Raw genomic sequence first — 22,992 nt, 5'->3', positions numbered from 1 at the left:
GCACCATACAGAATTAACCAGCACTGCCAAGATCAGTTTTTTATTCATATATCAACTTTTACTTTACAATGGAAATATAAAACAGCTTATAGTTACAATTCATTGAAATGACAATAGATTACAGAAGAATGAAAGGTAAAGCTTTGATGGTGACAGTGAAGGAGCCCCAATCTTGTAGGGCTACAGTTTTCATTGTGTCAATTTTCAGATATCTTCAAACGCGTTTGATACACTGGAAGAGAGAAAGAGAGAAAAAAAATAATAGATTTGCATTGTTGTTGCTTTATAACTTATCTGCAGTTTTAAGATACAGAATGAAGGCAGGTTCCAGCCATGCATCCCAACGGGTCAAGACCAAGAACCTATTTTTGTTGCCCACTTGAAGACCAGTCCTTTTCTGGCACTTTTTGTAAGTTCAAATCATTATTTTTTGCTATAAAATTACTTCTAACCCCCAAACATAATATATATATATATATATATATATATATATATATATATATATATATATATATATATATATATATATATATATATATATTTTTAGCATACACCCTACCGAATAAATGGCGATTGCTGCAATTTTTTTATATCACACAGTATTTGTTTAGTGGATTTTAAACATCAAAAAAATACACTTTAATTAATTTAAAAAAACAGATGACGTTACGCCGAGTAAATAGATACCCAAAATGTCACGCTTTAAAAATGCGCATGCTCGTGGAATGGCGACAAAATATGGTACAAATTAGGCGACATTTAAAGGGGTTATAAGGGTAAAAATTTTTACTACCACTGACCCCAATAATGAGAAATGTTTCCTTCCATTGACACCAATGGTGGGGCATTTTTCTTTCCACTGCCACAACGATGGGTCACTAGTCTTCCCCCTCCCCCCTCGAAATCAATGATTAGGCATTTTTCCTTCCACTGACATCAATGATGGGGCATGATTATTACTATACAGGATATAGCGCCAACAGTTTGCACAGCACTTTACAATATAAAGGGTGACAGTACAGTTACAATACAATCAAATACAAGAGGCATAAGAGGGCCCTGCTCATACGAGCTTACAATCTAAATAGGTGGGGTATTTTTTCTTCCATTGGCACCACTGGGTCACTAGTCCCCCCCCCTCCCACTGGCACTAATGATGGGACACTAGTCTTCCCACAGACACAAACAATGGAGCATCGTTCCTCCCACTGACACCAATGATTGGGGACCATTCCTCCCACTGATACCAATGATGGGGGACCATTCATCTCAATGATACCAATGGTGGGGCACCACCCCTCCCCCTCCTCATTACCTCTCATTAGTGGCCACCAGTGCATAGGAGGAATCCCTTCAGTTCTCCCACATAGAGGAGTTTGTCTCCCATGGTTGAGATGCAGGATCTTTCATTCTATTACTAGGTCAGGACCCACTAATTGGGGTACTTTGTCGCAGTAAGTGGGCTTAGCACTATATGACCATATAGTGTGACAAAACCCCCCCGTATTTTTTTGAATATGTTCAGTTGTTTTTCACTAGTCTTGCAGGATAAATGTCATTCTTGAATGTGTGCGCTGTAATCAGTTTTGTATTTTTTCCACTCCTCCCACTGACACCAATGATGGGGGGACCATCATTGGGGAAGCTTTAACCATTTTTTCTGTCCCTAATGCACAACAGGAAGTAAGGAAAAATCCCCTCTTAGAAATTTTGGAACAGGCATCTACATTTAAAGATTTCACCTTACCATCTGTTATTGGAACATTCAAATTTGGCATTTCACATCAGTTTTTATTCAAGTGGCACACAATGGTTAAGTCATAAAAGTACTGGACATTTTTTTTTTAACCTTCATGCATTCTTTGCATTAAGATAAAAAACCTTCTGCATGCAGCCCCCCCCCAACCCCTCTTAATACTTGCATGACCCCATTTTTAAAATTAAACTTTACAACCACTTTAAAGCCCAAAATTATTTTTTTATTTAAATCAGTACAAGGAAGCATACCAGCTCCAAAGAGCAATAGTGAGATGCAAGAGGGCCCAAGCTCTTGACCACAGACGTAGGTTGAGACTTAACTACTTCAATACCGGGCACTTCCCCCTCCTCCTGCCCAGAACATTTTTTATTTATATCAGGAAACCGGTCCACATGAACCATATACATAAAACAAAATAACATAACAGTTTACAACTCAAGGCACATGTGCAGAGCATACAGAGTATCAATGACAATGTTGCATAAAACTATTTTAGGTATACGTATACTGGGGGGTACATAGCAAACATGTTGTGGCAATGGCATAAATTGCCCCCATTGTCAGGCCCCGAAAGAGGATAGTGTAACTCCATCCCTCCGGGATTACCATGCTACCCTGTCGTCCGGCAACCCATTTTTTCCAAAACATAGAACAAATTTGGAGTAAAGAAAAGGTGGAGAAAGATTGCGCCCGTGGGCACATAGAGCGAGAAGGAAGGGGGAAGAGGTAGTAAGCGGTCTCAGGGGGTAGGGGAGAATAGGGAGCAGTCGCGGGGGGGGGGGGGGGGGATTCGCAAGCATGGTCCCACGCCGTCAGCCCAGAGCTGTCATTCATCGCATCAGGCAATCTAAGGGGATCTCTAGGTCCCATACAGTGAATCGTCAGTTAGTCTGGTCTACCCCTCTGAGGGCCTGGCCCTCCGTTGAGTACTTGAACATGTTCCATGATTGCCACATCTTGGAGTAGGATTCGCACCCAACTTGGCTTGTGAGGATAAAAGGTCCTCCATTTGGTTGATGTCCTCGACCCTCTTAAGCCACATGGCGATGGTCGGTGGACGCTGAGATTTCCACAGGAGTGGAATGCAAGCCTTTGCTGCGTCAAGTAGGTGTCTGATGAACGATCTTTTATAAATATTGGCCGGGGTGTCAGTGGCGTGTAAGAGGAAGTATGCCGGATCATCTGGGACCGGTCTGTCAGTGAATTTTTTGACTATTTTGCGGACTTCCCCCTCCAGTAGGACTGTAACCCTGGACAGGTCCAGAAGATGTGGAGAAGAGTGCCCCTTTCCTTTTGGCATCTCCAACACATATCTGAAGTGGAAGGGAAAAACTTGTGTAATGACGGAGCCCTGTACCACCGTGTGAGAATTTTGTAGTTAGTCTCCTGTATTTTGGAGCACAAAGAGGACTTGTGTAAATTTGAGGATATGCTGTCGCTTGCTGGCGGAGAAGTGGCAATTCAGATCTCTCTCCCACTTAACTAGGCTCAGAGGCTGGAAGTCCCCCGACGGTGTTATGAGCATGTTATATGTCAAAGAAAGTGCGAGTGGTAACGCCCCTGTTCCTGTGCAGAGTTCCTCCAGAGTCGTAATAGGGCGGGTATCAGGGGTCGGGGGTGTCAAAGGTTTGAGAAAGTGGCTAAGCTGAAGTGCCCTTAGAAAGTCCAGTCGGAACTGGCCCTCCGGATCGGAGAACTCCCCAATCGTTTTACACCTTCCCCTGCTACTGAAGTGTGAGGCAAGGTAGAGTCCTTCCTCCTTCAGGGCTCGAAAACTCCCGTCATCGATGCCTGGCCCCGGCCGTAGAATAGAGTGTCGGGAGAAAAGGGGAGATCCGGATGCAAGTTGTGCACATACCCTTACAGTGGTACCTATCAGCGGGTGTCGTTTAAGGGTGGAAGGTAGGGCTGAGTAACACCAAGGGGCCCCCTGGAGGTGAACTTCAGTCTGTGCTTGCTCCAATTGCGCCCAAAGTTTGGAATCCTTGTGGCGACACCAGTCTAATAACCTACTCAGGTGGACTGAAGTATAATACGAGCGGATGTCCGACATTGCCAGACCTCCGTGTTGCTTGAGTAAGTGAAAGTATTTTCTTATGTATGCGGGGTCTTTTCCCCGCCCAAAGGAACTTTATAAAGGTCGAGTGCATTTGTTTTAAAAAGTCTGCAGGTATTTGGATTGGAAGGGCTTGTAGTAGGTAAAGAAACTTGGGTAGTACTGACATTTTAAGAATGTTGCAGCGGCCAAACCAAGAGTGTAGGCCAGTGCCCCATTGGTCCAGGAGTTTTTGGACGGTTTTCAGGAGGGGCGGGAAATTGAGTTTGAAAAGATGGGCGAATTTGGGGGGGATATGTGTACCCAGGTATTTCAGGGCCGTGTCAGTCCATTTTAAGTTAAAGCTATCCTGGAGGTGTGCTAGTTGAGGATGTGGGATGCCCACCCCCATCGCTACTGATTTGGTAAAGTTTATTTTTAGGTTGGAAAGCTGTCCGTACACGTCGAATTCCTGCATCAGGTTGGGAAGTGAGATGATAGGGTTGGTCAGGGAGAACATTAGGTCATCCGCGTACGCCGACACCTTATATTGAGATTTGCTGACCACCACGCCTGAGATATTCGGGTTCAGTCTAACATGGCACAGGAAGGACTCCAGGGACAGTGCAAAGAGCAGTGGCGATAAAGGACAGCCCTGCCTGGTTCCGTTGGTAATCCGAAACGGTTCGGAAAGTACCCCGTTCGCCCTCACTCTCGCCAAACACTTTCTCAGCGTCTGTTCCAAGAAATAAGCACAGTGTTTTGTTACTATTGACTAAGTGCAGCAAATTCAGTACCTTGGTGGTATTGTCCCTGGCCTCCCTGGTTGGGACAAATCCAACTTGGTCCCAGTGAATTAGGTGCATCAGGTGCTGTTGTAGCCTAGTGGCAACAATCTTGGCTGCCCAGAATTTTCAGCTTTCAGTGCTGTCCCACTTTGAATGACAATTGCGCGGTCATGCAACACTGTACCCAAATTCAAGTTTTATAATTTTCTTCCCACAAATAGAGCTTTTTTTTTAATGGTATTTGATCACCTCTGGAGTTTTTTTTTGTACTATAAACCGACACTTTAAAAAAAATAAAAACTGATGGGCACGGATAGGCATCATTGATGAGGAGCTACTGACAGACATTAATGAGTGGCATCTGAAGGGCACTGATTGGCCCTGTTTGGGCACTGATTGATGCTTTTATGGGCACTGGCATTCTGGAGAACAGGCTGGCAGGTGATAGGCAGTTATTGGCAGCCGATGGGCACATCTGATGGGGGCTGCACTGATAATCAGTGTGCTTGATTTTCAACGCAGACTACCCTCTGAGCTGATCAGCTCTTCCTGTCAGCGTGAACCGAAGAAACCTCACCTACTATGTAACTATGTAGCTGTGATTGGTCATAGCTGATCACGTGTTAAGAAGCCTCTGTCAGAGGCTTCATACCACGATCGGTGTTACGGTATGTCAGACTGACACACAGCTACTTCAATAAACGCGATGTGTGCCCCCACGGGCTCACTCCAGCTGGTTATCCTGGTCTCGTCATATGACGTTCGATCAGGATAACTAAACATCTTGGCCACCATGTCATATTGCTATACGATGGGCGGCAAGTGGTTAAAGATGGTGCACCCTTGCTGGGCTCAACAGAAGATAGGGCAGATCTTAAAAAGGTGCCCATAAGTGACAATCCAGGTTTTCAATCTATACAATTGTTATGTTGAAATCTAAAATTTGGCCCGTGCATGCATTTATTTTTTAAAAGTATGGTTAAAAAAAAAGAAAAAAAAAAAAAGCTTGGTTCATCCCAGTCTAAACTAAAATCAAGGCGAACAGTATTTTAAAGATTGATCAAGTTTTCCCCCCACAAATATTCATTGGAACATCAAATTGGGAAAACAAATACATGTTTCTTTGCTTTATCGGGTCAATGTTATAATGAAGATTAGCTAAATAGAAAAGATCCAATTAAAAATTGACAAATTAATTGAATTGATAAAATAAAAACTTCTATGACCAACATTTAATCTGGAGTGAGATCTGTCCACTGGCCCTTTATAACTACCAGAATTAATTTCACAATCTGTGTTAAATACACCATATAAGTAAAACTCTGTGGATAACTGACTATTATGCCTATATAAGCTTGTTGGACATCCCAGTTCCAAACCATGGCCATTATTATAGACTTGTCCTTTCCCTCATTTGTGGCTTCAATGAATTCCACTCTTCTGGGAAGGCTTTTCACAACACTTTGGAGTTTGTCTGTGGGGGATTTGTGCCTATTTATGAGGTCATGTAGTCAGGGCCGATCCTAGGCAGGGTGCATTGCACCCAGGCGCCTGCAGAGGTGGGGGCGCCGAACATCTAACAGACTCTCCAACAGAAGCCCTCTCTGTGTCCATCAGAGGCCCCCCTCCATGTCCCAATAAAGTACTCTGCTTCTCTTCCCGTATTTTGTTTATTGTTAAGAGATCATGTAAGGATCCCAGATTAATGAAGACTTCGTGGGGGAGCATCTCTGTGGTTGAGTCGTTGCCATAGAAACATTTGTAAGTGGGAGGAGTTGGTAAAATTACGACGCCCATGTGGGGGCGCCAGAAATATTTCTGCACCCAAGCGCCTGTGACCCTAGGATCGGCCCTGCTGGAGGAGAGGACCTGGCTTGCAGTCAATGTTCCAAGTCATGTCCAGTTCTGGGCACCAGTCCTCAGGAAGGATGTACTGGAAATGGAGAGAGTACAAAGAAGGGCAACAAAGCTAATAAAGGGTGTGGAGGATATTAGTTATGAGGAAAGGTTTTGAGCACTGAACTTATTCTCTCTGGAGAAGAGACGATTGGGAGGGGGATACGATTTCAATTTACAAATACCGTACTGGTGACCCCACAATGGGGATAAAACTTTTTTGCGCAAAAGGAGTTTAACAAGACACGTGGCCACTCATTAAAATTAGAAGAAAATAGGTTTAACCTTAAATTACGTAGAGGGTAATTTACTGTAAGAGCGGCAATGATGTGGAATTCTCTTCCACAGGCGGTGGTCTTAGCGGGGAGCATCGATGGTTTAAAAAAACGATTAGATAAGCACCTGAACGACCACAACATACCAGGATATACAAGGTAATAATATAAATCACACACATTAGGTTGGACTTGATGGACTTTTTCAACCTCACCTACTATGTAACTATGTCAAAAGGTGCACAGTAGGGTTGAAGTTCTTCCACACCAAATCCATCAAAGCATTTTTTTATGGCACTGGCTTTTTGCAAAGGGGCACAGTCATACTGAAACAGAAAGGGGCCTCCTCCAACTATTATCACAAGGTAGGAAGTGCACAGATGTCTAAAATGTTTTTTGTACGCTTTAGAATTACCAGTACCCATCACTGGAAACATCTGAACTCCCTCATTTTGAGGGTTGTCCACAAACTATTGGCCATATAGTGCAAGTACAAATCACGATTCACATTATTCCTTAAATATTTGTAGCAACTCCTTTATTTTAATATCCTGATCCACTGCAAAACAAATACGTACATGACAAATTAATATCTGTACCCCAACGCACAAAATGATGGTTCCAAAGATCAAACAAGTAATTTTATCATATTCATTTATTGATCACGTAAAAAAAAAAAAAAAAAAAAAGAAGTACAAAATTCACAATAAGCATAAAACAAAGTATAAGTCTAAACAGAAAATCCTTCTAAACCTGTCACATCTGAATTTTGTAAAACATGGCTTGAATTGATCTTTCATTTTCAGTTGTTCCCTCATTTGCTGGCCCACAGGCAGCCAGGTATTCACATGAATGCAGACAATAGATTCATTACATCCATTTCCGAGTGCACAAAATAGTTGCCGTTTCTCTAAAGCTGGCCATACACTGATAGAAATGCCATCAAGACTGGAAGAATTTGGATCAGTGTGCAGGCTTAACCACTCAACAGTAGTCATGTCGAAAATATTCCATTGATCAGTGGCTGCAACCAATCACCAGGTGCCGCTGTCAGAATTTAATGAATATAATGTCCCAGCGTGGTGCACTATAGGGATGCCTTCATCCATCTCTTTTGTGTGGTTGGAGGAATCTATTGGTTTTTGGCTGCCTGAATGAAAAAAATGTAATATAAATAAAAAATAACCATGCATGGCCAGCTTGAGAAGGTGACAGATTCCACTGCAATGGGAATTACCAAAAAGTACGGTTTTAAAACCTTCCCTGAGAAGTGTGGCTGGAAGTAGTGCTTGACCGCTATGTCATTCACAGTGCTTGTGAATTTGCAGCTTTGGACGGATATTAAAAATGGTGGAAAGAAAACAATGCAATAGGGAAACATTTCAAAGCATTAGGATTACACTTGAAAATTCTTTAATAAACACCATTGAAACCAAAGCATTATGATTTTGGTCAGAAAGAAACCCGTTTCCATACAATGGTCATAACCCATCACCACAATGTTGATTAACCAAGGAAAAAATAAAACCAGAAAGGAGTATATACTAATAAGATCTTTGGGGTTTATCAGAAGAAAAGGCTCACATCATAAATTTAGCGCTAGGACACCACATAGCTTGTTACACCACATAGCTTGTTACACCAGGACCAGTCAGACCAAAACTGGCGTTTCGGATTTTGGTAGATGCTGGACAGATGAACAATTTTATAATTTTCTTGTCTCCCTCGGGAGCTGTAGTGGTGAGATGGTGTGTGGCAAGTGTTGGGGTTTGCATACCTGATATATCCTTGTGGATGACAACATGCTATGCAGTGGAATAACGTCCTTACAGGAGGTCTCCAATTTACAAGCCAACCTCAATGCTCTGTCTAATTGGGCGACTATGTGGCAGATGAGGTTTAATGTTGATAAATGTAAAGTTCTGCACTAGGGGGCCAAGAATATGCATGCATCTTACATACTAGGGGATCTGTAGTGGAGAAGGATCTGGCAGTTTTGGTAGATCATAAGCTCAATAATGGCATGCAATGCCAAGCTGCGGTTTCCAAAGTTTTGGAATACCAACTGCAAGATGTAAACCAGTATAATTCACATGTGTATGTTCTTCAAAGTCTTAGGTACAAAATGCACATCTCATCTGAAGTATTTATGGCCAAAGATCTTGTCCAAATATCCAAACAAGTTTCTATTTAGTCCAGCTTAACAAAGCCAATGTCCTTTGCATACTGCCTGAAGCACTGGCGGCACATGTTCAGTCCATATTTGCGAATCAGTCCATGTCGGTTGGAACGCACTCGGCAGGAGTGGGATCCCTGGCCGAACTTCCTTGGGCGACTCCAGTACAGCTGCTGGTGGCCCATCGTGCTGGGCTCTCTGCTCGGGAAAAGCAAGCTGCGGTTTCCAAAGCGAGCAAGTCCTTTCTTGTATAAGAGAGGAATGGACTCCAGACAGGGAGAGAATTTTGCCCCTGTACTAATCATTAGTAAGACCTCATCTGGAATATGCAGTTCAGTTTTGGGCCCCAGTTCTCAAAAAGGATATCGGGGAACTGGAGAAAGTACAGAGAAGAGCAACCAAACTGATAAGAGGCATGGAGGAGCTCAGCTATGAGGAAAGATTAGAGGAACTGAATTTATTCTCTTGAGAATAGGAGAATAAGGGGGGATATGATCAACATGTACAAATATTAAGGGGTCCATATAGAGAACTTGGTGTTGAGTTATTCACTTTACAATCAACACAAAGGACAAGGGGGCACTCTTTACGTCTAGAGGAAAAGACATTTCATCTCCTGGCTACTTTCCTAAATGTACATAATATAACTGGGTAGTAACATTTATAGGTAAAGTTGATCCGGGGAAAATCCGATTGCCTCTCGGGGGATCAGGAAGGAATTTTTTCCCCTGCTGTAGAAATTTGGATCATGCTCTGCTGGGGTTTTTCACCTCCCTCTGGATCAACTGTGGTTATAGAATTGGGTATATGGGATTGTACGATATTTTTTATTTACTTTATGGTTGAACTGGATGGATTTGTGTCTTTTTCAACCCGTCTATGTAATTATGAAGGGTTTTCACCTTCACTGCTGTATTTTTTATTTATTTTGTTTTATGACGAATGTAAAAGGGCAGATCAGGTAGAGATAGTGAATGATGGCACCATACCCAAAGAGGATCTGTCCCAGGCATTCCATTTAAAAAAAAAAAACAAATCTATAGTACCACTAGCTGTTGGTGTTCCATTTTTCTAATCTCAACAACGGTGTTGAGGAGTTGGGACTGGGAAGGGATCTCGTTCATCCTTTGATATTGAGGGATAAGTCTCCTGACCGTTTAGGATATGCACAGTCAGTTGATGGCTTAGAGAGACCTTGAAATGTTCATCCCAGGAGGTAGTGAAGAGGATCTGAAGGCAGATTATGAAGAATGTAAAAAGGAGGAGTTGGAACACACAAAGAACAGCAGGGCACCCAAAACTTTTAAGTGAACGGGAACTAAGCTGGGAATTATGGCAGGAAGATCTCACTGTAGAAGCATCCAATTAGTTGGGGGCTGACGCTGACTCAGACCACCCCCTGTATTAAAACACCAATTTTGAATGGACTGAAGCCTTAGTAAATTTGTTGACAACAAAAGCGGGACACTGATGGGATGAAAAAAAAAAAAAGAAAAAAGTATTCAAGGATGAAACTGGTCCTTTAACTTTATTGCATAGCTTTTGTCAATAGGGAAGTGGCTTCCAGTGGAACATTTCAACACACGTTATCTCAAAATGTGGAAGAAATCCTTGACTATAGATTTGCGATTTTCTTGGAGAACTGAAGAATTAGCTAGACATTTGGGATCAGCTTGCTAATCCAATCCCCACCAGGACCAACTTGGGTAAAACATTGATCATTCATGGGCTTTAAAATGACCCCATACTAGGAATAGTCCAGATACAAAGGATTCAATCCATCCAATTTTGTACACAGTGAGGAATAAATATAAGAAAGATTTTGATCATTCCTCCAATAAAAGTTCCCCTAAAGGGGATGTTCGGGCACAACCCACATTTAAACCCAAACCTCAACTGCGCCATCTAGAGCAGTAGTTCTTAACCTGGGGGTCAGGACCCCCTTGGGGGTCAAATGGGGATTTGCCAGGGGTCACCGAATCCTGGGCTGTTCCTGAGGCCCGCACCGCTCTCCCAGCCTTTTTGCTGCCCAGCAGGGCTGTTCCTGGGGCCCGCGGCCGCCCACTCAGCTTCTTCACAGCTGCCCATTCAGTTCACAACATTGGCTGGGGAACAGAAACTAGATGACTGGCGAGGAATGTGAAATGGGAGGAGCTGGAGACCCTATCTCCTGATTTTGGCATAGGTGTCACTGCTACGAGATACCACAAAGTCGGAGACACAGTAAGTAACACAACCTGTGATTATAGTTGCCATTAAAAATCCCCACTACAGTTCTCAGATCAGCAGATGACCTTGATCAAGAGAACCTAAGTCGGCTGATCAGAACTCCCCGCCAGCACTGCCACTCATCCCAACTGCCTGCCAGCACTGCCACTCATCCCAACTCCCCGCCAGCACTGCCACTCATCCCAACTCCCTGCCAGCACTGCCACTCATCTCATTGACTTGCCTTGGGTGCGGACAACCCATGCTACGAAAATAATTTTACTGTTAGGGGTCCCCACAACTTGGGAAATTTTATCAAGGGGTCACTGCACTAGAAAGGCTGAGAACCACTAATCTAGAGCAACCTATCTCAACCTTTTCAACACAGAGGAACCCTCAAAATAACTTTCCGGTCTCAGGGAACCCCAGCTAGAAATGTCTATATACACACACAACTCATGATACATTGGTGTGATGGTCGGTGGGAAGAATGTTCCTTACACTTGTGGTCATTGCGAAGAATTACCTCCTTATAGATAGCTAAAAGAGATCAATGGTGTCTGTTGGAACTTATCTAAGAGTCAGAAATTGCTCAAGGAACCCCTAGCAACCTCTGGAGGAACCCTCGGCTTCCATGGAACCCTGGTTGAGAAACCCTGATCTAGAGCATGTCGCAGCGTTATTTTCTTCTTTTACCTCGTTCCCTTAGAACAGTGGTTCTCAACCGTGCTAGTGGCGTGACCCCTTGATATATTTTCCAAAGTTGTGGGGACCCCCAACAACAAAATTATTTTCATAGCGTGGGTTGTCAGCACCCAAGGTAGGCCAAGTAATTTGCGCCACTAACCCACGGACATGTAGTGCTCCCTGGGTCCCTTCCACTAGTACAGTATTAAAACCCATTATGGTACATTTTAGGATGTACCACTCTCTTTGTTCTTTCTTTCTTTCCCTTTTATCTCTCTATATCCTAATTTTTTTGTTTTTTTCTTCCCATCCCTCTCTCTAGCTTCTTGTTCTTTCTATTATTCTTTCTCTGCCTTTTTACTTTGTTCCTCCCTCTTTTTCTCTCCTTTCCATGTATTCTCTATTTGTATTCTTCTCTTGGTGGAGGGAATGAGATGAGCGGCAGTGCTGGTGGGGGGTGGGATCAGTGGAAGTGTTGGTGAGGGGTAGGATCAGCGGCAGTGCTGGCGGGGAGTTCTGATCAGCCAACTTAGGTGCTCTTGATCAAGGTCATCTTCTGATCTGAGAACTGTAGTGGAGACTTTTAATAGCAACTATAATCACAAGTAGTGTTACTCACTATGTTTCTGGCTCGGTCGCAAAAAGGCTAGGAGAGTGGTGTGGACTTTGGGAACAGCCCAGGATTTGGTGACCCCCTGGCAAATCGCCATTTGACCCCCGAGGGGGTCCCGACCCCCAGGTTGAGAACCACTGCCTTAGAAAAAGCATTTATTATTTCCCTGTGACATCATGAGGCTGATGAAACTCTTGAAGGGGCAGTTTCTGGAAGCTCAGTTCTTACTGATGTAGGCATAATCCCAGAAGTACAACTCCCAAAAGCCCCTTTCCTACACAGGGTGTATGGGCAAGCTCTTGGGGGTGGGGGGGTCAAGGCAGTATTTTTACTGAGATATGAACATTAAGTACCGTATTTATCGGCGTATAACACGCACCCTAACTTTAAGAGGGAAGTTTCAGGAATAAAACTTTCCACAGCCCCCTGCGTATAACACGCAGGCACAGTTTACTCTCTATTTTCAGAGTAAAAAAGTGAGTGTTATACGCCAATAAATACAGTATTCCCCTGTGCTACTAAGATTTTACTTCTTTCTATACACCTACTTTTGGAGGCGCGAGAGCCCTTTACATTTTATTTGACATGTTTATATGCAGCCATCTTTTCCTTAGAACCAAAGTGCAGAATTTACACAGAATCTGGCAGCTCTGAAAAGCGGGGGGCAGAGAGCCGAAGTTACATCAGTGAGGAGAGCTCTAAGAGCTGATTGGAGGGAGAGGACACACCCCTTCACATAGCACACAGGAACAGAGCTGAGGCTGTCAAATGAGCTCCCACCCCTGTCACCTTTCTTCTCTTGGTGTCAGTAAAAACATGTCAGTAGTGACTCATGCAGAGAGCAGAGGAAGGAAGCAGACAGAAATAACAGTTAGTGCTCTGGTTTAAGACAAGTACACACTATAGAGCCGGGATCCTCAAACTACGGCCCTCCAGCTGTTGCGGAACTACACATCCCATGAGGCAATGTAAAACTTTGACATTCACAGACATGACTAGGCATGATGGGAATTGTATTTCCTAAACAACTGGAGGGCCGTAGTTTGAAGACCCATGCTATAGAAGGATATGCTTTGTTCATATTTAATGTCACTTTAAGGAAAACGTAAAATTAAACATGAAAAAAAAGCAAACATTTTCGAAACACGTTTCCTTTGACAGCGACACCCTTTATCACAATATGAAGCATTTTTCTGTGCACCTAAATTTGCGCTTTAGGAAATCTGATCATTTTTATTTATTTTTGTGCAGTGGCTGTGTTTTTTTGTGCTGTAGAATGCAGCAAAAGGACAAGCATCTGGTGTAAACATCTTCCCACCAAAAAAAAAGAAAAGCAACTTTTATTGTATAACAAATTTTCTCACTGTTCACCGGGCATGCCGACACAGAGGCAGTTATTAGAGCTCAGATAAAATTCCCACACCAAGAAAACATAAGAATTTAACTACCGAATATACTCGAGTATAAGCCGACCCGAATATAAGTCGAAGCACCTAATTTTACCACAAAAAAAATGGGAAAGCGTATTGACTCGAGTATAAGCCTAGGGTGAGAATGCAGCAGCTACTGTAAGTGGAAAAGAGGGTCAACAATGCCCATCTGCAGCCTCACTGTACCCATAAGCAGCCTCACTGTGTACCTTAACCGCTGTGTCAGTATTGATGAGGAGGGAAGGAGAGCCATATTACGCTGTACATTGTACCCTCTGATTCACAGCAGGGCTGTGTGTATAGGAAGTCCTCGCCGTCCCGTCTCCTCCTCGTCTGTCCATGACGAAGAGGGTGGTGGAGCTTTGTTACAGTGGACGGTGCGGACTTCCTATACACAAAGCCCTGCTGTGAATCAGAGGGGACAACGTGAAGCATAATATGGCTCTCCTTCCCTCCTCATCAATACCGACACGGCGGTTAAGGTGCATAGGCACAGTGAGGCTGCTTATGGGCACAGTGAGGCAGCAAAGGAAACCTGATTTGAGTATAAGCCAAGGGGGGCTTTTTCAGCACAAAAAAAATGTGCTGAAACACTCGGCTTATACTCGAGTATATACGGTAAGTATTATCTGACCATTGTGTCAAAAGTTACTTGCAACTCAAATTCTCATTAGCTTAAAATGAACACTCACCAAAGTTTCCTATTTGAAAATATCAGAGAAAAACAGTACCTGGAATACTTCATAAAACACTTCAACTCTCCAATTCAATAGGCAGACACACAAAGCATGTCATTATATAAGCCGTTTCACCATTGTGAATTAAAATCTGATTGGCTGGCGTGGCTTACTTTACATTGCGTACTATAACTGCCCTTTGTACTGCTTTACACCAAAAGCATGTGTGACATACGCAGACCAATCCTCATTCAAAAATAGTTAGAACAGGACCGACTCAATATCAGCGCCATATGCAGTTTGATATCTAAAGAGAATGACCACTTGGATAAAAAGACAGTAGAACCCAAAATCTGTGGAGTCTTCTAACCTGTTCGTGCTTCACTAAGGCCGCGTACACATGATCAGTCCATCCGATGAGAACAGTCCAAAGGACCGTTGTCATCGGTTAACCGATGAAGCTGACTGATGGTCTGATGTGCCTACACACCATCGGTTAATTAACCGATCGTGTCAGAACGCGGTGACGTAAAACACAACGACGTGCTGAAAAAAACGAAGTTCAATGCTTCCAAGCATGCGTTGACTTGATTCTGAGCATGCACAGGTTTTTAACCGATGCTTTTGCATACTCACGATCGGTTTTGACCCATCGGTTAGGCGTCCATCGGTCAAATTTTAAAGCAAGTTCTCATTTTTTTGACCGAAGGATAACTGACCGATGGGGCCCAAACACGATCGGTTTGGATCAATGAAAACGGACCTTCAGTCAGTTTTCAACGGTTTTGACTGATCGTGTGTACGCGGCCTAATGGTTGCATGAATACCAATTCACATGGATAGTCCCTACAATATTACATTTGTCCAGCAATGACCAATCGTAGCCACAACACAAGGAAATGCATGACACTACACAATGCAGGGTAACAAGCATTACTGACCTCTAAACAAAAAAGGTGCATATTTTGGAAAAACTGGCCAATAAAATGGACAAAAATATATCTTCATTCAACTTTGCTTGTTGATCCAATTATCATTAACGCCTCGTACACACGATCGCAATTTCCGACAAGAAAAACCAAGTTTTTTTTTTCCAGCAGGAAAACGGCTAAAACTTGTCTTGCATACACACGGCCACACTAATCTTGGATGAAATTTCGAACGTCAAGAAGGCGGTGACCTACAAGACGTGCGATGAGCTGAGATCAATGAAGTTCAGTAGGCAGTTCGGCTCTTCTGCTTGATTCTGAGCATGCATGTTTTTTTTTGTCGTAATTGCATACAAACGATTGCGATTCCCGATGGGAATGTCATGAAAATTTAGATCCTGCTCTAAATCTTTTCTTGGCCGAAATTCTCACAGAAGAAGTGCGATGGAGCATACACACGGTCAGCATTTGCGCCAAAAAGCTCACATACACACGGCCACACTAATCTTGGACAAAATTTCGAACGTCAAGAAGGCGGTGACCTACAAGACGTACGACGAGCCAAAATCAATGAAGTTCAGTAGGCAGTTCGGCTCTTCTGCTTGAGCCTACTTGGATTCTCTCTTCAGGGATCGCGATCGCGTGTACGAGGCATACCACTCAGTGGAAAGAGGTTCAGATTTTTCTAACCCAAACATTAAAATGGTGGAGCCAAGTGGCGTTGACCATGAAATGATTGTTGGTAGTTCCAGCATCTCAAAAACCAGAGACCTCCTGGGACCTTCATACCACTAGTCTCAAGAGTTTACAAAGGACTGTGCCAAAAACATAAAAAAGTTCTGAGGGTAAATAGACCTTGTTATCAAAAGAAGTAAAAAAAGACTGTGGCAGAAGGACAGTTCTGAACATACAATATTGTGGAATCTTGAAGAGCAGCAGAAGACCTCAATGGTTTGCACATCAGCTAAGAAGTCAAGAAGGCTAGAGTGGGAATGGAACCACCAAAAAGCCAACACCAAGGCTGAAGATTGTGGTGACAAATCTCATATGGAGACGGAAGGACAGCATTTAAACCGGAGGTTCACCCCAATAGCATGTATATCTGACCAACTCCCTTATAGTCGTAACAAGTACTGTCCGCAATTCGTTTTTTTTTTATGCTTTACGTACCTTGTAATCCATTTTTTCAATCTACTTCTCCCTGCGGGAGTAGGCGTTTCTATGCCTAGGGGGATTGTCATCTGGGAGGTCGCCCAGATGATTGACGTCTGTTCGCCCCGCCCCCCGTATTGCGTAGGCACGCACGAGTTACGGTGCTTTCCGAAAAAAGCCGAACAGGCGCCGTATAGAGCCGACTCACATCTCCGCATGTTCGGCTTTTTTCAGCAGCCCCGTAACTCGTGCGCGCCTACGCAATACGGGGGGCGGGGCCTTTTCTGCCAGGGCGAACAGACGTCAATCATCTGGGCGACCTCCCAGATGACAATCCCCCTAGGCATAGAAACGCCTACTCCCGCGGGGAGAAGTAGATTGAAAAAATGGATTACATGGTACGAAAAGCATAAAAAAAAAAAACGAATTGTGGACAGTACTTGTTACGACTATAAGGGAGTTGGTCAGATATACATGTTATTAGGGTGAACCTCCGCTTTAACATGATCCACATGAATCCTTTGGGATGAGGTTCACAGCATGGATGTGTGGCCAATCACTGCGAAGGAAGTATATGATGCTATGAAGTCAATATGGACTAAAGCCCCCCCCAAAAAAAAGGTTTCCAGCACCTTATTAGGCCTATTGTACAAAGAACTCGCTGAAGGAAAAAGGGGGGTTATAGATGTACCTAATAAAATGGGAATTGAAGGTATAAATATATAAAACATGTCCTGACCAATGCCAGCAGATAACTGGTAAAACCCAACAAAGCAACACCTAATAAAATACAATTTTGGAAGTTTCAGAAACTTGGGGGAAATGGGAGATCAGTTTTCGGACCCTGAGTGAAGCTGTTTTCATACAAACTGCTGCCTTCTTGCTAGTAATCTCAATAACACAGTCAGTCTTAAAGGGGAGTTCCACACAATTTTCCAACTTTACATTAACTGCATTTTAGAAATCTAATCATTGTTCAATGGAAACATTTATTTTTTTCCTTATGCCCTGTACACACAATCAGATTTTCCGTCGTAAAAAAAGTTGGATGGTTTTTCCGACGGAATTCTGCTCAAGCTTGGCTTGCATACACACGGTCACACAAGTTCTCTGAACTCTCGACCGTCAAGAAAGCGGTGAAGTACAACACTACGACGAGCCGGGGAAATGAAGTTCAATGCTTCCGAGCATGCGTCATAATTTTGTGCACGGAATTGCCACAGACGATCGGAATTTCTGATCGGAATTTTTTCCGTCGGAAAAATCGTTTTTTTGTACTCACCGTAAAATCCATTTCTCTGAGTTCATGGACGGACAGAGCAGCCTTTGACCTTAGGGTTATATCAGCTTCCTTCCAGGAGACCCTAAGGTCAAAGGCTGCTGTGTCCGTCCATGAACGGAAGAGAAAATTGAGAACCTGCTCTCAATAATTTAATGGTGGAAATTCCATCAGCAAAAGTCCGATGGAGCATACACACGGTCGGAAAGTCAGTTTAAAAGCTCACATCGGACTTATGCTGTCGGAATTTCCGATCGTGTGTACTGGGCATAAGGGTTATCTGGGTAGGAGAGCTTTCAGTGGTGTTTCCAGTCTCTGCCCCCCTCGGATATGGCCGTCATATCCTGCGGCGCACTGTCTCCTGGGAGCTATGTGTCCTAATTCCCAGGAGTCAGTGTGGGTGGCCCGCCGCTCGTTCTTGCAAAATCGGAAGTGACGCGATGCCAGTTTATCTTCGTTGCCGTCACTTCGGAAGTTTACGGCAACTTCGGAAGTTTACGGGACTGCACGCCGTACATACTGCGCATGCGTGAGCAGGGGTGGTGCATACTGGTAGCTCAGCAGCACCGTATCCCGGAACTGTACGCTTGTGAGCTTCACATGCCCACAAGCAAGATGAAAAAGGCCAGGAACAAATTTTATACTTAATTTTTTATATGAAACCGGACATCGGTGGATGAATTTAACAAAAGTAGTGAGTGTTAAGGCCCACACACACACAATCTGACTTTTTGAGAACAAATGTCCGCCTGACCTGTTTAATCGGACAACCCAACCACGTGTACAACAAACTTTTTTGCTTTTTTCATTGGACAAGTGTTCGCTGTGAGAACAGCAAACTTTCCGGCAACAAATGTCCTACGTCGGACTTAAAGGAACACTAAAGGCAGAAATATAAAAAAAAAAAAAATAACAAACATGTTATACTTACCTCCACTGTGCAGCTCGTTTTGCACAGCGTGTCCCCGAATCCGGTCTTCTGGGGTCCCTTGGCGACTGTCTCGGCTCCTCCTCGCAAAAGCTTTCCACCTTCATGCGAGCGAGCTCGAATGGTGGAAAGCTTTTGCGGGCGCGCTTCCGTGATACAACAGCGGGCATAGCCGCCAACTGTATCACTCGGCCCCGCCCCTGGCACGCCGCGTCATCCGCTGTGATTGACAGCAGCGCTAGCCAATGGCTGCGCTGCTATCAATCCGTCCAGCCTAGCCAATCAACGGCCAGGCTGGGAACCGAAGAAGATCACAAGGATGCGCGCGGGACTTTTGAGGGGTGAGGCAAGTAAAACGGGGGTTCGGGGGGGGGGCGGTACAGTGGGATGTTTTTTTACCTTAATGCATAGGATGCATTAAGGTGAAAAAACATTTACAACCCCTTAAAGTACAAACACGCATGCTCAGAATCAATGCTAAAGAACAGCCAACAATAGCAGAAGTTGCCCACAGGGTGGCGGTAAAGAGCTGAAAAACCACGTGATCTGGTGAAAGTTGGCTGAAAAAGTCCTGACGTATGTATGCATGCCAAGTTCACGGGCAACACCCATTCGGAGCAAAATCCGCAGAAAAGTCAGTTGGAATTTTGATCGTGTGTATGAGGCTTTAAATTGCAATGTTAAACGTATGAATTGTTTATATTTTTTTATATATATATATATATATATATATATATATATATATATATATATATATATATATATATATATATATATATATATATATATATATATATTAATTGTCGTTGGAACTCCGCTTTAAATGGCCGACTACACATCCCAATAGGTTGCACTGCACTGCAGAGCAAATATTAACGCAATATTAGAGTACGTAAAATTAAAATTCACACACATATTTGGGAATGTTCCAAGAACGATTCTCTTGCTACCAAAATTTCACAGTTTGGATTATTTTTTTTCCAACAGATAAAACAGTTTGTATTTTTAATAGATATAAAAAAATGGACGGTTGGTGTTAAAAGGTTTAAACCACTGCAAATCAAAGTAAAACAAATAAAATAAAATGCCAATAAATTACATTTTACAGAAGGCAGTATACTATACTGCACTACAGTTTTCTAACTGATATAAAGCCCAACAATGCATGCTGGGAGATAATGCCCATACGGTTGTACTAAATCCATGCCTGCACTACAGTATACTGAGAGGCATGAATGGATACATAAACAATATATTTAACATTTCATAAATATATATATATCACTGTAAAACCTCTTTATGCTGTTATAACGTATAGGTAGGTATACCATGCCATGTAAAATTTGCAATATCCTATTATATATTAAATTGATCTGTGCTCATTTTCTTTGGAGTCGTGCAAAATATGGAGGACATTGCGAGATTGTCAGGCCTATTCAATAAACATGAAAGGCAATACCCCCCACAAAACATATTTCTTTTTAATATCATTTAGCAACAATCGCATTTCACTTAATTTAAAGCCTAACTCCCGCACCCGTAGTAAAAACACACTGCTCTGCGGAGTGGCGCGGGGCTGCCATTCGTTCTGAATGCCACCTCCCACGCATGTAAAATCGCAGTGTGTGTGCGGGAACCACAGGGAAATAGAACGGTCAAAAAGACCATGCGATTTCCCTGTGGGGGGGTGCGTTTTTTGAAAAGGTGCAAACTTCCCTTTTTTTTTTTCGGAAACGCAGGCGCGGCAGCCCATTCACTTGTGCAAAACGCATCACGCAAAAACGCTAAGCATCAATACAGTGAAACCTCGGATTGCGAGTAACACGGTTAACGAGCGTTTCGCAATACAAGCATTTTTTTTTCTAAAATCCTGACTCGGTTTGCTAGTGTTGTCTCGCAAAATGAGCAGGATTCAAGCCTCTGCGGTGTGCAGTACCGCATTTGGCCAGAGGGTGCAGGGGCGACGGAGTCGAGCCGATCAGAAATACTCAAAAATACTCCGTTCCCGAGTTCAGCCGAGCTGTCCCAAAAATTTCTGAGGCTTTCTGGCGCCCCCCCACCTCTGGCCACGTGCGGTATTGCATGCCATAGAAGTCAATGCGGAACCAATTATTTTCCTTTCCATTGACTTCTATGGGGAAACTCGCTTTGATACGCGAGTGCTTTGGATTACGAGTATTCTCCTGGAACGGATTATGCTCGTAAACCAAGGTTCCACAGTAGTTTGTTTGGACCAAGCTGCTGTAAACAAGTCATTTGCTTCATTGATACATGTGCCAGCTGGGAGTGCTGTATAAATTGTATGTGGCATCTGCGACATGTAGCATTCAGAGCTGCGTTTCGGTAGCGAGATGGGGCTTCCCGTCCCTGAATAAAAACGAGTCGGGCTGAGCGCTGCTCATCCATTCACAGGAAAACATTGTATTCGATCAATGAACACAAGGCTTCTTCCAATTGGCGGAGATGGTGATGTCAGCCACCCACGTCTTTATCTCAGCTTTGTATTCATTGAGGAAATACAAAGCTTCCTATGAATAGCTGAGCAGCGCTTAGCCCAACTCAATTTTGTTCCAGTTCAGTTTTGTGCATCCAAAAACGCATAAAATCGCATAAAAAAAATTGCTTGTGTTCCTTAAAAATCGCACTAGAAAGAGCCTGGTAGAACATCGTATTCTACATTAAAAGAATCCCTTTTGGTAAGACTTGACATTCAGGTAATGGGACAGATTTTTGTTTTCCTCTGTCAAGGGCAGCATATTGAAAAATGGAAGCTGTAAAAGGCACAAGAAAATTGAAGGTCGGAACCCAATTCTCATGCATGGTCACGTAATAAAGTGATCTCTCGGGATGGAAGGGTCAGAACATTTTGTGAGCCTTGGATGCGTACGCTGGCCAATCGTAGACGTCCGGTAAGAAGGAGTCGTACTCCGTTTCCCACACTTTGGAACGCACGTAGGCGTTCTTATCTAGCGGCTCCGGGTACTGGAAAGCCATGCCATTTCTGTACACAAACTCCATCACCTGAAAAATAAAAAGAAAGGTGGACAAGTGGTGTGAGCTTTAATCTTTACAGAAATGAAAAATAGCACTACTGTCTATAAGCTACGCCCCCTAGGAATTTAGCATTAATAGTGATAATAAAGGTTTGGCTTTTGAAAAAAAAATAGCAAAACAACATACATGTCATACTTGCCTGCTCTGTGTAATGGTTTTGCACAGAGCAGCTCCAATCCCCCTCTTCTCAGGTCCCCCATCGGTGCTCCTGGCTCCTCCCCCTTGATCAGTGCCCCCCAATAACAAGCCGCTTGATAGAGGATTTATCCCTTTCCTGTACCCAGGGGTGGACTGACCATTCGGGAACTCGGGCACTGCTCGAGGGCTCCATGCCACTAGGGGGCCCCATCAGAGTTGTCAGCCTCAGTAAAACTAAGGACAGTATGTAAAAATCTGTGTTTTTTAAAAAAATCCCAAGATTATAGCTGCACCACCTCTCCAGTACCTTTTCAGTGTGTGCATGTGTATTCTGTGTGCATGTATACTGTGTGTGTATATTGTGAGTTTGTGTGTGTACACTATGTATGTATACTGTGTGTGTGTGTATACTGTGTGGCCCCATAATCTATTGCCTGAGGGCCCCATAATCTCCTATTGCCCAGGGGCCCCATAATCTCCTATTGCCCGGAGGGCCCATAATCTCCTATTGCCCGGGGGCCCAATAATGTCCTATTGCCCGGGGGGCCTATAATCTCCTATTGCCCGGAGGGCCCATAATGTCCTATTGCCCGGAGGGCCCATAATGTCCTATTGCCCGGGAGGCCCATAATGTCCTATTGCCCGGGAGGCCTATAATCTCCTATTGCCCGGGGGGCCTATAATCTCCTTTTGCCAGGGGGCCCAATAATGTCCTATTGCCCGAAGGGCCCCATAATCTCCTATTGCCCAGGGGGCCCATAATCTCCTATTGCCCGGAAGGCCCCATAATCTCCTATTGCCCAGGGGGCCCATAATCTCCTATTGCCCGGAAGGCCCCATAATCTCCTATTGCCCGGAAGGCCCCATAATCTCCTATTGCCAGGGGGCCCAATAATGTCCTATTGCCCGAACGGCCCCATAATCTCCTATTGCCGGGGGCCCCATGAGTTGTCAGTCCGCCCCTGCCT

The 22,992-nt window shown here is 43.7% G+C and overlaps 2 protein-coding genes across 4 annotated transcripts in view; both read right to left on the bottom strand.

Moving 5' to 3' along the window:
- Positions 1-22,992, bottom strand: part of ME2 (malic enzyme 2) — a 110,855-nt gene that overhangs the window by 470 nt on the left and 87,393 nt on the right. Inside the window, exons 16-17 of one of the 3 annotated variants that reach the window (XM_040336976.1) lie at positions 21,720-21,853; positions 166-232 (exon numbers count right to left, since the gene is read on the bottom strand). In XM_040336976.1, coding sequence (XP_040192910.1) covers positions 205-232; positions 21,720-21,853 — 162 coding nt within the window. In that variant the 3' untranslated portion in view covers positions 166-204. Of the gene's footprint in view, positions 1-24; positions 233-21,000; positions 21,854-22,992 lie in introns of those variants that run through there. The other 2 variants (XM_040336969.1, XM_040336960.1) reach the window with 2 other exon arrangements.
- On the bottom strand, positions 8,800-9,129 carry LOC120926789 (40S ribosomal protein S29-like). Its single transcript, XM_040336988.1, has one exon. It carries the CDS (start codon positions 9,112-9,114, stop codon positions 8,944-8,946), a length of 171 nt encoding a protein of 56 aa, XP_040192922.1. The 5' UTR covers positions 9,115-9,129; the 3' UTR covers positions 8,800-8,943.

The sequence above is a fragment of the Rana temporaria genome, chromosome 1 (assembly GCF_905171775.1).
Source record: "Rana temporaria chromosome 1, aRanTem1.1, whole genome shotgun sequence".
Classification (NCBI taxonomy): domain Eukaryota; kingdom Metazoa; phylum Chordata; class Amphibia; order Anura; family Ranidae; genus Rana; species Rana temporaria.
The sequence above is the reverse complement of the archived record's forward strand: the minus strand, read 5'-3'. Positions and strand labels throughout refer to the sequence as shown.